Source organism: Vidua chalybeata, unplaced genomic scaffold, assembly GCF_026979565.1.
Source record: "Vidua chalybeata isolate OUT-0048 unplaced genomic scaffold, bVidCha1 merged haplotype scaffold_217_ctg1, whole genome shotgun sequence".
In the NCBI taxonomy this organism is placed as follows: domain Eukaryota; kingdom Metazoa; phylum Chordata; class Aves; order Passeriformes; family Viduidae; genus Vidua; species Vidua chalybeata.
This window is the reverse complement of record NW_026530368.1, coordinates 1-17,499: the sequence shown is the minus strand read 5'-3', so window position 1 is coordinate 17,499 and position 17,499 is coordinate 1. Positions and strand designations below refer to the sequence as shown.

General features: G+C 49.6%; 1 protein-coding gene and 2 long non-coding RNA genes across 6 annotated transcripts in view; 1 reads left to right on the top strand and 2 right to left on the bottom strand.

The window, feature by feature from the left end:
- LOC128783346 (uncharacterized) overlaps positions 1-2,093 on the bottom strand; it is a 33,351-nt gene extending 31,258 nt beyond the window's left edge. Inside the window, exons 1-2 of one of the 2 annotated variants that reach the window (XR_008429098.1) lie at positions 2,069-2,093; positions 1,961-1,988 (exon numbers count right to left, since the gene is read on the bottom strand). This is a non-coding gene — a long non-coding RNA (uncharacterized LOC128783346). Of the gene's footprint in view, positions 1-1,960 lie in introns of both variants that reach the window. The other variant, XR_008429100.1, reaches the window with a different exon arrangement.
- A 3,616-nt stretch (positions 2,094-5,709) lies between these two features.
- Positions 5,710-6,256, top strand: LOC128783347 (uncharacterized). Its single transcript, XR_008429101.1, has 2 exons — positions 5,710-5,794; positions 6,066-6,256. It is a non-coding gene; the product is annotated as an uncharacterized LOC128783347 (long non-coding RNA).
- A 4,077-nt stretch (positions 6,257-10,333) lies between these two features.
- On the bottom strand, positions 10,334-14,894 carry LOC128783349 (nucleolar pre-ribosomal-associated protein 1-like). Of its 3 annotated transcripts, none has more exons than XM_053933986.1 (7): positions 14,460-14,874; positions 13,482-13,567; positions 13,339-13,378; positions 13,102-13,237; positions 12,693-12,799; positions 12,018-12,159; positions 11,104-11,388 (listed from the first exon to the last, which is right to left on the bottom strand). In XM_053933986.1, the coding sequence occupies exons 2-6, from the start codon at positions 13,487-13,489 to the stop codon at positions 12,109-12,111; spliced, it is 342 nt and encodes a 113-aa protein (XP_053789961.1). In that variant the 5' UTR covers positions 13,490-13,567; positions 14,460-14,874; the 3' UTR covers positions 11,104-11,388; positions 12,018-12,108. The 3 variants fall into 3 exon arrangements, 2 of the variants coding, with proteins under 2 accessions (XP_053789961.1, XP_053789962.1); XM_053933987.1 differs by lacking the exons at positions 11,104-11,388; positions 12,018-12,159 and adding exons at positions 12,166-12,346; positions 12,429-12,515 and having other exon boundaries at positions 14,460-14,894; XR_008429103.1 differs by lacking the exon at positions 14,460-14,874 and adding an exon at positions 10,334-10,956 and having other exon boundaries at positions 11,276-11,388; positions 13,102-13,378; positions 13,482-14,289.
- Positions 14,895-17,499: the final 2,605 nt, after the last annotated feature.

Here is a 17,499-nt window from a genome sequence, read left to right as displayed (position 1 = left end):
GTGGACCCTGGCTCCTCCTCCCTAGCTCCCCGACTTACAGCAACTCCTCGGCCGCTCCTGAAGGCTCCCCGGGTGACACCTTCAAATGTCAAAGATCAAGGCTTCATCACAGATCCGTGCGCTGCTTCCCAAATTCCCACGAGAGTGACGAAGCGGGGGTCTGCGGCCCCGTTGCTGAGGGGGGTCTCGGCGTAATACGAGCGGACCGCCTAGAGCACGCAAACAAGAACGGAGCCTAAGAGCTGCACCGGGAATTGAGACCGGAACAAGAACAACTGCTGCCTGCCACCGCTCACTGCTCACCTTGCCCACTTACCTTGACCGCTAGTATCCGGCTTTAGTTCCTAAAAATAACAACAAAGAAAATAGCTGTAATACAGAGGCACCATTTATACTCCCCCTGCAAAGACAAACGGTGACTGACCTTCTCGGGGGACCCCCCTCACCCGGGACGGGGCCCTCTGCCACGGATTCCATCTGGCTGCGTCTGAAAGAACGTGAGGACAAAAGTCAGAGCACTGCAGGATAACTTAACAGCTCCAGATAGCCTTCATCAATCTACAGCTCCCATCTAGAGTCCAAATACACCCCACATTACAAATTTCCAGGCCCCAGGACACGCCCCATTCTAGACCTACACCAGGCTATGCAGCAGGGCAGAGCAGCTCCAGACCAAATACCCAGACACCCGTGACACAGAACAAGACAAACAAGGGGACACAACAGGGGGAGAAAGCTCTGAGCGAGAAGAATGCCCTCAGGGAGCCAGAGACTGCAGAATGAGATGACCTAGCTGAGACTGATGGCGAGCCTCTAAGGCGCAGAGAACCCTGCAGGAACAAGATGCTAACTGAATGACCTATTCCAAGCAAGGCAGAGAAGGATGCCCGAGAATCCTAGCGTCAGAATGCTCTACGGATCTCCGCATCGCTACGAGTCCTAATCTGCTAGAACGCATCCTTGCCGTCACAATTGTCACAAATCACAGCTGTCGAGAACAGCCCAGAACAAGACCTCAAAAGACATCTGACCGGATGCTACTCCAAGGCCTGTCCGGGCTCCCGAGCCAAAGGTAAGAAGGAATCGGCACGGGGCCGAGGAACACAGAGATGAGAGATGCAAAGATGGACGCCCGGGCTTCCGATAAGCCCCTCAAAGGACTAAGGCAAAAGACACAGAAGGCACGACAGACAAGTGACACACCGTGCACCGGCACTGCTCTGCCCTGAGCACTTCAGCACTGTGAGGCTTTTCCTTTAGGTGGCCTAAAGGGCCACCCCCATCTCCAAAGCTGCCTCCAAAAGCCCTCCCAGCGCCTCGCTTCCATCCCCTCGCAGGGTCCCGGCCCTCCACTTATCTCTCGGACGTCCGGGGACGAGAATCCACGTCCCGTGCCGAGGAAGGCCGCCTCGCCCGCTGGCAGTTTCCTAGAGTCACCGACTGTGGCCCCTTGCTCAGCTACAATCAAGAACACCAAACATCACTGCAGGATCTTAGCTGCACAGCGGCCAATAACCAATAACAATTCTGCTACTCACCATTCTCCTAAGAACGTCCGCCTCATCTGGCCGCGCCCGGAGGCCGATGCCCTCGCGGCAGGGTCTGCCTGGGTGAAGAGGAGACGAGGTGACGTGGCATCGCTGAAACTCCAGTGGACCCTGGCTCCTCCTCCCTAGCTCCCCGACTTACAGCAACTCCTCGGCCGCTCCTGAAGGCTCCCCGGGTGACACCTTCAAATGACAAAGATCAAGGCTTCATCACAGATCCGTGCGCTGCTTCCCAAATTCCCACGAGAGTGACGAAGCGGGGGTCTGCGGCCCCGTTGCTGAGGGGGGTCTCGGCGTAATACGAGCGGACCGCCTAGAGCACGCAAACAAGAACGGAGCCTAAGAGCTGCACCGGGAATTGAGACCGGAGCAAGAACAACTGCTGCCTGCCACCGCTCACCTGGCCCACTTACCTTGACCGCTAGTATCTGGCTTTAGTTCCTAAAAATAACAACAAAGAAAATAGCTGTAATACAGAGGCACCATTTATACTCCCCCTGCAAAGACAAACGGTGACTGACCTTCTCGGGGGACCCCCCTCACCCGGGACGGGGCCCTCTGCCACGGATTCCATCTGGCTGCGTCTGAAAGAACGTGAGGACAAAAGTCAGAGCACTGCAGGACAACTTAACAGCTCCAGATAGCCTTCATCAATCTACAGCTCCCATCTAGAGTCCAAATACACCCCACATTACAAATTTCCAGGCCCCAGGACACGCCCCATTCTAGACCTACACCAGGCTATGCAGCAGGGCAGAGCAGCTCCAGACCAAATACCCAGACACCCGTGACACAGAACAAGACAAACAAGGGGACACAACAGGGGGAGAAAGCTCTGAGCGAGAAGAATGCCCTCAGGGAGCCAGAGACTGCAGAATGAGATGACCTAGCTGAGACTGATGGCGAGCCTCTAAGGCGCAGAGAACCCTGCAGGAACAAGATGCTAACTGAATGACCTATTCCAAGCAAGGCAGAGAAGGATGCCCGAGAATCCTAGCGTCAGAATGCTCTACGGATCTCCGCATCGCTACGAGTCCTAATCTGCTAGAACGCATCCTTGCCGTCACAATTGTCACAAATCACAGCTGTCGAGAACAGCCCAGAACAAGACCTCAAAAGACATCTGACCGGATGCTACTCCAAGGCCTGTCCGGGCTCCCGAGCCAAAGGTAAGAAGGAATCGGCACGGGGCCGAGGAACACAGAGATGAGAGATGCAAAGATGGACGCCCGGGCTTCCGATAAGCCCCTCAAAGGACTAAGGCAAAAGACACAGAAGGCACGACAGACAAGTGACACACCGTGCACCGGCACTGCTCTGCCCTGAGCACTTCAGCACTGTGAGGCTTTTCCTTTAGGTGGCCTAAAGGGCCACCCCCATCTCCAAAGCTGCCTCCAAAAGCCCTCCCAGCGCCTCGCTTCCATCCCCTCGCAGGGTCCCGGCCCTCCACTTATCTCTCGGACGTCCGGGGACGAGAATCCACGTCCCGTGCCGAGGAAGGCCGCCTCGCCCGCTGGCAGTTTCCTAGAGTCACCGACTGTGGCCCCTTGCTCAGCTACAATCAAGAACACCAAACATCACTGCAGGATCTTAGCTGCACAGCGGCCAATAACCAATAACAATTCTGCTACTCACCATTCTCCTAAGAACGTCCGCCTCATCTGGCCGCGCCCGGAGGCCGATGCCCTCGCGGCAGGGTCTGCCTGGGTGAAGAGGAGACGAGGTGACGTGGCATCGCTGAAACTCCAGTGGACCCTGGCTCCTCCTCCCTAGCTCCCCGACTTACAGCAACTCCTCGGCCGCTCCTGAAGGCTCCCCGGGTGACACCTTCAAATGACAAAGATCAAGGCTTCATCACAGATCCGTGCGCTGCTTCCCAAATTCCCACGAGAGTGACGAAGCGGGGGTCTGCGGCCCCGTTGCTGAGGGGGGTCTCGGCGTAATACGAGCGGACCGCCTAGAGCACGCAAACAAGAACGGAGCCTAAGAGCTGCACCGGGAATTGAGACCGGAACAAGAACAACTGCTGCCTGCCACCGCTCACTGCTCACCTTGCCCACTTACCTTGACCGCTAGTATCCGGCTTTAGTTCCTAAAAATAACAACAAAGAAAATAGCTGTAATACAGAGGCACCATTTATACTCCCCCTGCAAAGACAAACGGTGACTGACCTTCTCGGGGGACCCCCCTCACCCGGGACGGGGCCCTCTGCCACGGATTCCATCTGGCTGCGTCTGAAAGAACGTGAGGACAAAAGTCAGAGCACTGCAGGATAACTTAACAGCTCCAGATAGCCTTCATCAATCTACAGATCCCATCTAGAGTCCAAATACACCCCACATTACAAATTTCCAGGCCCCAGGACACGCCCCATTCTAGACCTACACCAGGCTATGCAGCAGGGCAGAGCAGCTCCAGACCAAATACCCAGACACCCGTGACACAGAACAAGACAAACAAGGGGACACAACAGGGGGAGAAAGCTCTGAGCGAGAAGAATGCCCTCAGGGAGCCAGAGACTGCAGAATGAGATGACCTAGCTGAGACTGATGGCGAGCCTCTAAGGCGCAGAGAACCCTGCAGGAACAAGATGCTAACTGAATGACCTATTCCAAGCAAGGCAGAGAAGGATGCCCGAGAATCCTAGCGTCAGAATGCTCTACGGATCTCCGCATCGCTACGAGTCCTAATCTGCTAGAACGCATCCTTGCCGTCACAATTGTCACAAATCACAGCTGTCGAGAACAGCCCAGAACAAGACCTCAAAAGACATCTGACCGGATGCTACTCCAAGGCCTGTCCGGGCTCCCGAGCCAAAGGTAAGAAGGAATCGGCACGGGGCCGAGGAACACAGAGATGAGAGATGCAAAGATGGACGCCCGGGCTTCCGATAAGCCCCTCAAAGGACTAAGGCAAAAGACACAGAAGGCACGACAGACAAGTGACACACCGTGCACCGGCACTGCTCTGCCCTGAGCACTTCAGCACTGTGAGGCTTTTCCTTTATGTGGCCTAAAGGGCCACCCCCATCTCCAAAGCTGCCTCCAAAAGCCCTCCCAGCGCCTCGCTTCCATCCCCTCGCAGGGTCCCGGCCCTCCACTTATCTCTCGGACGTCCGGGGACGAGAATCCACATCCGGTGCCGAGGAAGGCCGCCTCGCCCGCTGGCAGTTTCCTAGAGTCACCGACTGTGGCCCCTTGCTCAGCTACAATCAAGAACACCAAAGAAACCTGTTACCATAATCAGTATTTCACAGATTCTCTGCAACAACAAACAAAACATACACGACAGTCAAACAAACTAAATGAATAAAACCTCTATTATACTATAAATAATAATGCAATTTCCAATATTATAAATACCTCACTGATTAACTACAGGACAGTACCTAAAACCCATCAAAACGAACACTACATACTCACACTTATAAAACCCACTCCAGCAGAATTATAAACCTACCCTCTACTTCATGGTATGACCCATATAGACTTTTGTAGACCTTAAACAACAGATCCTCTTAAAATTTTACTGTTTTAATTATATTTTTATAGCATAAAAATATTACTACATAGTAAAAAAAAAAAAATGAAAACAAAAAAATCTAGCAAATTCCACAACAAAAAATATTCAACAAAACTCAATCCCAAAAAACCCTTGCCATCAGCACCTGAAACAAGAACCATAACATTCAAGAAGTACACCATGTCCGTTATCATACATCAATTACGAACAAAATAAAACGATACAATCAATTCCTAAAAACCACCTCAAAGTCACAACATCAAGGAACTTTGGAAAATTAAAAGCCGCGCTCCCGGCACCGGGCGGAAGGCGGCTTCCGGTAAGAAAGCGGCTCCTCCGGCGGCTCCTGAGGGCTGCAGGGGGCCCCGGCCGCGCCCGAGCCCCGCGCCCGGAGCGGACGGAGCGGCCGGCACCGGCCGGCACCGGCGCAGCGCCCGCGCCGCCTCTCCCGCCCGCCGGCCCGGCAAAGCTCCCCTCGGCTCCGCACGCCTCGCTCCGGCGCGGCTCCGGCAGTCCCGCGCCAGCCCGGCCGCGCCCAAGTCCCCTTCCACCTCGGCAGCTCCCCAGGCAACGCCAGCAGCTCCCGCGCCACAGCCTTGGCTGTCGGGCCAGGGGCACAAGAAGCGCCCTCCAATGCAGCGGCACAGCCCCATTCCAACCCTTCAAACGCTGCGAGAGCTGCAGCTTCCTTCAATTCAACCCCCGGAACTTACGCCACACTCAGGTGCTCGCCTCACTTCAACAAGGGCAAATAAATGTGTTCTCCCCTTCAGTTTCAGCCCCTATAAGAGCAGAAAAGAAAGTACTTTCCTCAAATGATGGTAAAAGGGGGATTTTTACCGCAATCCAAACCCTTTACAAGGACGGACAACACGTCCCCTACCAACTACCCCCTCCATTTAAACCTCAGGATGATGAAAATGGGGGGGGGGGGCTACCCTCAAGTCAAAACCCAGCATACAACAACAATATTTTTCCCCTTCTATTTGAAATAGAACACAGGGATTCGCTGCCACCCCGGGATACCCCTAACACCCTGGAAAAGGCATGTTTTCCTTCAATCAAGACCCTCAAAACCACGAGTGCACGGGAATCCCACCCAGTTCAAACACAGGCAATAATGGAAGAGAAGTTGCTTCCCTCATTTTGAATTTCTTTTGTCTTAATAAACCCTAGTTTGTTTGGGTTTGTTTTTTTTTTTGTTTTTTTTTTTTTTTTTTTTTTTTTTTTTTTTTTTTTTTTGTTGTTGTTTTTTTTGGTTTTTTTTTTGGTGGGTTTTTTTTTTTTTTTTTCGGGGAGCAATGGGGAGGGATTGGCAAAACGAAATTTAAAAGGGAAAGGAGAAAAGTCCCCGCTACAAAGGCACACCGTCTCACCTGTTTGGCTGCTGTTTCCCGGCACAAAGGTTTGTCCCTCGGCACCTCCTTTGAGCAATGCTCCAGGTATCCAAGCGATCCCCCAGACCCTGTCTGAAGCTCTCACCGTCCTTCCATGAGACAACGCCGGGAGCCCCCCCCCAAACTCCTCTTCTCCAACAGCTCCATGCAAGAGTGAGCTGAGGCAAACCCCCTAAAACAGCCGCCGGCAGGAGCCGCCCCCTCATCATCCTCACAGCTCACACCTGGGGCTGCTCTGAGCCCTCATCATCCTCACAGCTCACACCTGGGGCTGCTCTGAGCCCTCATCATCCTCACAGCTCACACCTGGCGCTGTTGCCAGCGCCTCTCCCTGTCCAGCACACAGCCCACTTCTCACAGACACACACCAAGCAGAAATCCACTAGGGGTGTTGGCTTTTCTTAGTCCGTCTGATTAGACGATTAAAACACGCACATGCATTGATGGTCATTGAGGGAAAGCTTTCCGGTGGACAAAATAGTCATTTTGGAAGCACACTTTGATACACCTTCAGAAAAAGCAGAATCAGCACCAGCTCCTAAGACCCCTGCTGAGGAACCCAGCCCTCCTTGGGACACCCAAAGCAGCAGACCTCGAAAAAGGAGGGGAAAAGTCAAGCTTGGAGTGGAAAAAGAGAACATAAGTACACCAGCCTTTCAAAATGCCTGCACACAGCAATAGTGGGAACCAGTCACATTTCTCCTTTCCTTGCTTTCTGTGATGACATAAATATGAAGTAAAAACACGTTATACAAAAGGCAGAGCTAGGATTTTACAGGTCTTCATTTTGGCAGTCTGGATGACAAACGCCTCTTACGGGACTGCGACACGTTTTGGGGACTGGCAGCGAATGGAGGCAAAAGGTGCCAGAGCGCCCTTTCTATTCCCTTCAGCCCCTGCAGCTGTTCTGATGGTTTCAGGGCACTTGCTTGGTTCATTCCTAGATCAAAACGTTATTTTACCAATACCTATAAAAACGAAACATTTGACAGGATTTTGTAGTATTCTACACATCCCCCCTCCCTGTGCATTTTGGGGCAGCTTTGGGTCCCTCGGGGGGACGGCACCCGGCATGACCCCCCCTCATTCGCCACCCACCTGCTCCTCCGCCGCAGCGTGCCTCCCTCTCCTAGGGACCTTAGGGTGCCCCAAATGACACCAGAGCCCCGAGTCTTCACCCCTTTTTCCTGGCCCCCAAAGAAGGCACAGAACGAGTCTTAACTGCCCTGGACAGCAGCCCAGCACTTGCTTCCATCCCTTTCCACATGTACATTCCCCGCGAAAGGGACTCTGCCGCAACAAGAAAAGGGGGCAGCCCCCAGAAGGGTCGAAGCTCCTGCCCAGCCTCGCTGTCACGGGCGAGGGGCAGAGAGAGGGAGCGGCAGAGACGGCGGGGACGCGGCACGGACGGCACGGCACAGAGCGGGGACCGCTCTCAGCGCGATGCCGGCAAAGCCGCAGGTCCGGCGGGGCCGGGCGGGGTTTGACCGGCACGGGGGGATCCGCCGAGAGCCTCCGGCCCCGTGCGGGGACTCCCGCAAGGGCCCAGGGGCGCCGGGCTCCGGCCCTCTGGGCTTTATTCTCCGGCGCCCCCGGCCCCGCGGCTGCGGGGAAAGAAGGAACGGGGCGACGGGAAGAGAAGAGGGCTAGCAGGGCATGAGAAAGGGTAGGGAGGGAGGGAGGTCGGGCTGTGGAGGAAAGCGGGAGGGCAAGGGAAAGGCCGGGAGCGGGGAAGAGGGACGGTGCACAGAGGAGGGAGAGAAGAGGAATAGAACGGAGGAGCGGGATAGGGACAGGGCAGTGGGGGTCGGGTTTGCGAGGGAGGGAGAGGAGGGGAGGGTCCGCGGACAAAGAACAGGAATACGGGGAGGAGGAAGGAAGGGTAGAGGGGGGGACGGGAGGGGAGACCGAAAAGGGAGAGAAAGGGGTCGGCTTTGGGGAGAGAGGGAACTAAGGGATAGAGAGAGAAAGAAGGGGAATACGGGAAGGAGGAAGAAAGGAAGAAGGATTGGTAGAGAGAGGGACAAGAGGGGGAGCCTCAGAGAGCGCCGATCCACCCCGAGCCCGCCCCGGCGGCCCGCCCTGCTCGGGATGCTGCGCTCGGCGGAGCTCGGCTCGGTTCGGCCCCGCTCGGCTCCTCGCCTACATTCGGCTGTTCTCCGCTAGACTCGGCTGGATTCGCCTCTTCGGCGCAGCTCGGCTCGGCTCAACTCGGAGCCGCTCGCTCCGCTCGGCTCCGTTCGGCTCCGCTCGGCTCCCCGCGGCAGCGCGCCTCCCGCGCACGCGCACAGCTCGCCGCTCTCCTGCCGCCGAGCCCCGCGCCCGGCCCGGCCGGCGCACGGAAACCCCCGCGCCACATTAGACCCAGCAGTTTCTGCGCTAAACCCTTTCTGTCCTAGAAGGAGATAACCTCCTTCGTATCCTCAGTTTTCTTCTTTGATTTCAAAATCAGAGTTACAAAAGCCTACTCAACTACAAGACTCAGTAAGTAGCCGATAAAGTAGTCCCGTCAATTTCATAACCTAAAGAACACGTTATACTTAAGTTTTCACACTTAAAAAAAAGAAAAATCACACACGAGTCCTACTCACTGTGTCAAGCCTTATTTAAAACACACAAAAAAACCCTAAAAGAAATAGTTCCACAACCAAAACAGAACAAACAAGTAACACTAACTAAAACCACGCATCCAAATACACTGTTTATCAGTCACCAACCCGAAAAATCTCTTTTCAACGTGTCTCGTTTGTATACCTCCTCACAACTAACCTTATCCTTTACAAACACTAAATTGCAAATCAAAAAACTTACACGTAACATAAACTCTTCAAATAACATTTATACACTCATACCCCAAATGACAGGTAAACCACCAAAAGTAAAATTACTCAAATCATTACAAATACTTGTACAATATTTAGTTACAAAACAACCCCCAAACCACACCAAACCACAAAGAAGTTACCTCAAAACAGCAAACCTACAATTTAAAACAATTAATCCACTAAGACCAAACTTAACAATAATACATAAAAAAAACACCAAAAAAAAAAAAAAAAAAAAAAAAAAAAAAAAAAAAAAAAAAAAAAAAAAAAAAAAAAAAAAAAAAAAAAACACCCACCTAAAAATACCCAATCACTCCAACACAAATTTACTTCTCAGGATCAAAATCGTACAACCTTTTAACAACCTAATTCTATTAGTTCTACATCTCTTTTAACACCTAAAATAACTACAACTCACACTTGAAGCACATCAAATGAACTTACTTATTAACTAACCAAATCAAACAATAACACATGTATAACGTTAAATAAATTACTGCCAAATATGAACATCTTTAAACATACTACCTTACAAAATAAAACAACTGTTCATTTTTTATTATTCACACATAATCATAAATATAAAACATTTAAAAATATATAAATTGATGAAATCACAAGAAATCAATTTATAAAAACATTACAAAAATTTTAAATTAATCAATCACACATAAATAAAAAATAACGAAATAATATTTTCAAAAATTAAAACATCGCTGAATAACTTAAATCATTATTAAAAACTAAAATACTCATCTTATTAATAATTACTGCTTTTTATCTCCCCTACCGATTTAAATTTTTACATAGAACTCTACAAAAATCCTTAACAAGTAGATTTATAACTTAAATTTAAAACATTTATAGATAAACATACTTAATGAATAATCTACACACCAAACAACTAAACTAACAAGAAAAACCTAATAAAATACTAATATATTCATAACATAAAAACCCCAAATCATTAACATAAAAACCCATATAAACACATGAAAATACCTACAGTAAAAAAAGACGTACCTTAATGAACAATATTCATAGCTTAATAATTCATTATAAACTCTTACCAATTAATGATTAACATTAATTACTTGATACCAATAAAATACAAGAAAATGTTACTTTAGCCAATAACTATAATAAAATATCATAACTAATAACTTAAAATCACACTTTATTAAAAATATAAAACGGTGAAGCAACGTATCATAAAAAATCCCATTATTATCACTACACAGATATATGTATATACATATATCTATATACAGATAGATAGATCATATATCCATCTCAACAGCAGCATCTGGGATCGATTCCTGTTTTCTCTCTTGTCTCCTAAATTTATTAGCCACAAAGGATGGAGTAAGGAAATCATTTTATTTATCACCTGGTTCTCCAGAAACCTGAAAAACAAAATGAAACAGAACAAAAAGAAAAAAAAGAAAAGAAAACCACATTTGAAAGGCAGATCCTCACCAGCAGCTGGTCCATCTCCTACGGGGGACCATATTCTAGGGCACTTTTGGTGCACTTGCCTGAACCTGTCAGGGCACTCTGTGCTTGCAGAAGAGATTTTTTTTGTCAGGGAGAGGCAAGGGGAGGAGAAGTAACGTTCTAGACAGCTCAAATCCATTGCTGTGCCACTTCCTGTGCAGCAGGTCCTGTGACAGGATGGGAACTGAGGCTGCTTGAAATTTCAAAGCTAAAGACACCAGCACAAGGTGTCCTTTTGCTTTGTCAAGGAAGTGATTCCCAAATCACACAGCCCCCCCACCATCGTCCCTCCCACCACCACCTGGAAAGCCTCTTGATTCTCTTCTCAAAAACACCAGGGACACCTCAGCGTTCAGCAAGTTCTGCCAGTGCAGCCCTCGGTGCCCCCGTCTCCAGGTCTGTCCCCCTTGCTTTCATCCTCAGCCACGTCATTCTTCAGCCGTGGACAGGAAATTGTCCCCATGTCTCCCGTACTTGGCTGGTTACCTTTTCTCTAAGCCGTGCAGGACCCACGAGAGGAGGCTGTGATCCTCTATCGGCTCATGGGCAGCTCTAGAGGTGACACGGGCAGCACTCTGTCGTATCTCCAGAATAGGACTCTGAAACAGAAAATGCAACTTGTTCTTTTACAGCCAAGATCTGATTATCTAAAATAAAATGAGCAATTTGGCTGGTACCCGATCAACTTCCAGCTAAAATGAACACCGCCTGTTCTCAGCAACTCCAGAGAAGGAAAGACATTCTCCCTTCAACGCTTCACACCACAGGTGCTGCTCTTACAAGAAGTATTCAGGTAGCAAGACAGTTTTCTCTTTTTGTCCGAGGTTTTGATACCTGAAATCCTCAGGGTGGATGCTCCCAAACCTGAGAGCTCCCGGCAGGCGAGTTTCCCTCCTGCCGAAGCACTGTGCAGGTGACAAACGTGCTGGCTGGGGAATAGAGACCCCAAAAAGAAAAGACCCCGACTGCAGGAGCAAAACCACGGCACCCCCGTGAGGCTCCACGACGGCAGGAACCGGTCCCAGTTTCAGGGGATAAGGATGGGACCGGTTTAGACACAACCTAAATTATTTCCCCCTCCACACATCCACAAAACCAACAAGGAACAGATTTTCAAGAGGACCAAGGCAGAATCAGCTGCTCCTTTCTGTTTTGTACTTGAGATCTTGAGGCCATACAAGCTTTTGTGGTTTGGGGTATTTGGGAACTGTTCTTTTTCAATTCTTACCTGGGAGCCCTGGTCACACAAAGGACTGCTGAGAAGGGAAAGAATGACCCGGAAAATCCTCTGGTAGACACAGAGCTCACAGCAATGTTTGTCACGCAGCCCTTCCCCAAGAAATCTGAGGATCCACTCGTGCTGTTTTGTACTGGAAGCCATAAAGAAAAATACCACCGTCAGACATTCAGACATTTCCAAAGGATACATGCTCCTAAGAGCACAAAACCCCGGTTCCCTCTGAGTGCCAGCTCAGGAATTACCACAGCTTCTTCTGGACTTCTCAATTTTCCATTCCTATCAAATTTAATCGCTAACATCCATTGGGAACAGTCAGTCTGCAGCCCAAACATGCAGTGGAAATGGAATTTTAGAAGTTGCTGTTTCTAAAATACTTCAGTTGAACTCCAAGTTACTCACCTAAACTCAAAGAGGAATTGTAGCTAGCCGGGGCAGAACATTCTTTTCTTGTGCTCACAGAGCATACACAGCACAACTCCTTGTGCGCTAGTATTAAGAAGACAACAAAAACCCCACAGAAATAACATTTTGAATTCCTACATGAAACATAAGAAAGACGCTTCTAATTAACTACCCGTGGGAGCATGAGGTTTCATTGTATTTTTGCGGCTGTTTCTAATACATTTCTGAAGAATTACTGGGTACCTAAAATGGGACTCTTACCTCAAAATCAAAACTGTAGAAAAGCTGGAGAAAACCTGGTACCTTCCTCAGGTCCAAATACCGGTGTGACAGAAGGAATCTCTTTACCCTTATGTACACGTGCTCCTCTGTAAAGAGAAAAGGTTGGCATGGTGGAGGAGGACAGCGCTCCCAATCCACAAGCACGGACGACAATTCCTGGAAGCTGCAGTCAGTGAGCGTGCAGCGCTCCGAGCTGGGAGAACAGCCCGGCAACTGCAGAAGGCCTTTGCTCTGAGGCGCATTCCCATTGCTGCCCACCCTCCCCTTCTCTTGCCCAGGAGGAAAAGCTCAGGCAAGAGCGCACGAGCACAGAGCAGGTGAGGGGATCGACACTCCCCAGGGCTCTGTTTTTCACCCCAGCAGTGACACACGCAGCACGTCCCAGTACCTGGCTTCAGGATCTGCTGTGCCACACGAGCAGCGCAGAGGGTGAGGGAGAAGGCGAACCTGAGGCTTGGCTGCCTGATTCCGTTCTGCACGGCATCCAAGAGATACGGCAACGGCAAGGGCCCAGGGAGAGAAGCCTGAAGCACAGCCCAAATGAACACAGCGGGAGCAGGAAGACATCGATCAGCTTCCGGGACATTTCACGGGTCACACAGGTAAGAGCCCCAATTCAGCAAACCTGAGGCTTTGGCGACGTCAGGATCAAAACACCCGGAAACCTGTGAGAAAGAAACCGAACTGCAGCCGGCTAAAAGCCGTCCCTGCCTCAAACTCCTTCAAACAACTTGCTCACGAGGAGGCAGGGATTGATTCAATACTCACCAGCCCATCTGGCCGAGGTCAGAGCTCTGTGCCCACCCAGGACACGGCAGCCAGCAGGGACCCTTCTCCCACTCTCCAGCACGGACCTGTGAAGCCAGGGAGAAGTTTACAGAACAGAAGCAGCCAGAAGATGCTCTCTACTTCCATACGCTCTCTGATCGATCACTCCCAAGGAAAGTCCCCACGGATCGGAAGCAACCACCTCTCATTTCTCCTCCGCAATCATCACTGCCTTGCCTTTCTGTGCGTTTCCTCCCGTGCCCGTCCCCAGAGCACATTAAGTCCATCTTTTGTTCCCAACCGCAGCTCTCCAGCACAAATGCCACTCCTCACACACACAAAGCAAACGGTCATCTGCTTCAGCTTTTGGCTTAGAAAGTAAGAACCTCAGCGCGTCCGGCTACGTGATTAAAACACAGAGACGCACGGGTGGACATAGATGGAAAGCTTTTCAGGAGAGAAAAGAGCTGATTCGCTAGCACACTTCCATACAGCTTCAGAAAAATCAGAATCCATAGCAACTCCTAAGACCCCTGCTGAGGAACCCAGCCCTCCTGGGGACACCCAATGCAGCAGCTACGGGAAAAGCATGGGAAAAGCCAAACTTGGGGTGAAAAAAAGATGACATCAATACAGCAGCCTGTAAAAAGCCTTCACCCAGCAACAGTGGGAACCAGTCCCATTTGCTCCGTCCCTGCTTTTTGGGATGACACAAACAGGAAATGAAAACACGTGAAACACAAGGCACACCTATAGGGTGTACCAGGTGCTCCTTTTGGCAGCGTGGATGACAAAGGTCTCTCTGCGCACTTACAGGCAGCCCGGTTGCAATCCATCCTTAGCCCAAGCCTTCCTCGCCTCCCATTCGCCAGCGCTCTGCTCTGGCCTTTGGAGCGCTGGCCCCGTCCTCCCGCAGCAGCACGGCACCGGAACACAGCGAGGCAAAGCGTGCCGGAGCCGCCCGTGCTGTCAGCGTACCTGTCAGCTGCCGGCGGTGGGCAACTCCGGCCCTGCGGGCAAGGGGGAGACGGCTCGGGCACCTCCAGCGGCTGCTCTGCCCCGATGCTTTCGCGTTCTCCTGCATTTCCCTGCAGCGGAGGGGGTCCGGGACGGGGGCGGATCGTGTCAGAGTGGAGACGGCGGGGAAGCACGGGGAGGCGGCGGGAACGCGGCGGGACGAGACAGCGACGCGGCGGGACGGGGACGGCTCGCTTGACCTTCCAAAGATGGCGGCAGGAGGGGCGGGGAAAGCCGGGGCCCCGCTCCGCCGCCTGCGCGCCGCCCCGGCGGCATTTTCCGGCACGCGGTCGCTTCCAGCGTCTAGAGAGGGACGCGCGCGGGGATCGGGAAAGGGGAGTGCAGCCCTGTTCCGACGCCGCTCGCCCCCCGCCCGCCGCCCCCGGCCCGTGAGCGCTGCGACCGCGCCTCCGCCGCCCGCCGAAAGCGGCCCCGCCGGGCCGCCCTCGCCGCTGCCGTTCTTCTCGGTCATCGGGTCCCTTTGCTCTCCCGAATCTCCTTCACCCCTCCCCTCTATTTACAGACACCGCCCCGCTTGCCGCTCGCTCCCTCCCGCGCCTCGCCCTTCCCACGCTCGGCAGCCGTCCTTCCCCCCTCAGCCGGCACCCAGCGGCGAGGGGCAGGGCGCTGGCTGGGGGGGGCTGCAGTACCGCTCTCTGTCCACAAGGCGGCAGCACCGCCGCCGGCCACAGCCGGGGGCTGCCGCTCGCCCGGAGGGAAGGGAGGCAGAAAAGAACAGGGGCGATCCCCTTGGAAAAATCCTGAAAAATAAATGGCCCGAAACCACCCGCACACAAACTAAAACACACTGCCTCTAACCCAATAAAACCCCTCCAAAATCCTTTTCTTTTAAACTCTCTAGAACTATCTTTCATATTTATACTTTTCACATTCCCATTTATCATGTATATTGATGCATGATGTTATTTCGATTCTATATTAAATATCTTCTTCCTATGACTTCTATTTATTTATATTTTATCTTTTTATATATCCAGATATATTAATATACATTTCTATATTTATATTGCAAAAATAGTTCTGTTCTTTAAAATAAAAGCCCTGCCTGTAACCAAATTCTAGCTCTATGATATTAATATTAACGATCTCTTATTTAAAAGAAAAATGCTGCCTGAAACCCACCCGCCCGCGGCGCAAGTGCGGCAACAGCCCGTGTCCGCAGTACTGGCAAGGCCGCGGGAAATCCCGGCGGGGCGGCCCCTGCGTGGCGCGCGGGCAGTGCAGCACGCGGACCACGATTTTCCCGCGCTTTTTTTTTTTTTTTTTTTTTTTTTTTTTCTATCCGCCATATTGAGAAGGTCAAGAGTGTCCCGGCCGCCGCGACACTTTCAAGATGGCGGCCGCGTGAGGCCCTCGGAAGGGAGAGGCGTTTTTTGCCGATGCCTGTCGGCGCCCGCTCAAAACCTGACCGCCCGCGCAGCCGCTGAGCTCACAGTCCGTGGCCACGACACGGGAAAAAGCGAAAAAAATCCCGCGGGGCGGCGCCGGCGTCAGGGTGCCGTGCAGGCAGTGCAGTAGACAGACCGAGGTCCTCCTTTTTCCCGCCTTTTTTTGCCGCCATATTGGGAAGGTCAAGCGAGTCCGCGACAACCCACTCCCAAGGTGGCGGCCGCGGGAGGACCTCGGGCGAGGGCTGCAGTACTGCACTCTGGCCACAAGGCGGCGGCACTGCCGCCCGCCCTGGGGCTGCAGGCGGGGAAGGCGCGCAAAGAAGAACAGGCGCGACCCCCTTCAAAACATCCTCTGCAATAAATGCCCCTAAACATCCCGCACGAAACCGAAAAACACCGACAAAAAAAAAAAAAAAAAAACCTGCCTCTAACCCAATAAGAACCAAAATAAAAAATCTTTTCTTTTAAGCTATATTTCAATCTATATTATTTTTATATTTTTATATTTATATTCACATTTTGATTTAAAATGTATACTGATGTATAATGATAATTTGATAATTTCTTACATTCATTCATATTACTTAAAGTTTATTTTATTTTCTATTTTATGCATGTCTTAATATATTGATTACATATTTCTATATTTAGATTGATATTTCTAAAAGGTTTATATTGTTTATAATAAAACCCCTGCCTCTACCCAAGTCAAAACCTAAAAAAAACCCCTTTCTTCTAAACTGTGTTTAAATTTATCTATGTTTTTCGCATTTCTATTGAAATTTGCATTGTAAATGTAGATTGATGGATGGTGTTATTTATATTCTATATCTTCCTATTACTTATTTTTATTTACACTTTATATTTTTTATCTATCTTTATACATTGATTATCTATTTCTATTTTTAGAATTATATCAAAATAAAATGTATATTCATATTTTTTAAATAAAAACCCTGCCTCTAACCAAATAAAAACCAAAGAAGCCCTTTCTAATTTATTTTATTTCTATTTTTAATTTTTATAATAAAAGCCCTGCCTACTACCAAATAGAAAATTTTAAAAACCCCTTTATTTTAAACTATATTTGAATATTTTCTATTTATGCTTTTGACATTTACATTTATAGTTTCTTACATATTATATTACAGTATATTGATGTACTATATTTAGATATATAAAATATATGACATGTCATGTGGTATAATGAGACATATACAGTATAATATCCATTATGTATTGTATCAGTTTCTATGATTTTGTATTTTATATCTATCTACATATATTAATTATACATTTCTAGATTGATATTTTCTATGGATTTGATTTATATGTATCATCTATATCATATAGTACTTATATAAACATACTCTAAAATACTCTATAGAGTATAAAATACTCTATATCAAACATTAGAACATCTTACGGTGATAGATAATATTATTTATGTTACATGTTCTATTTATATGTATTCTATTTATATTTAAAATGGAAAAATTTATATTCCCATTTTTATATTTCTAGATTTGTTTCTTACATTATAGTTATAGTTATAATTTTGCATTTAAGATCCAATACCTAAAACTAAA

Excerpts from the sequence above, each read along its gene's own strand:
- LOC128783349 (XM_053933986.1), bottom strand. Across the intron at positions 13,238-13,338 it reads TGACGTCGCCAAAGCCTCAG|GCTTCTCTCCCTGGGCCCTT; the intron begins GTTTGCTGAATT and ends GCTGTGCTTCAG. Across the intron at positions 12,800-13,101 it reads ACAGCAGATCCTGAAGCCAG|AGGAGCACGTGTACATAAGG; the intron begins GTACTGGGACGT and ends TTCTCTTTACAG.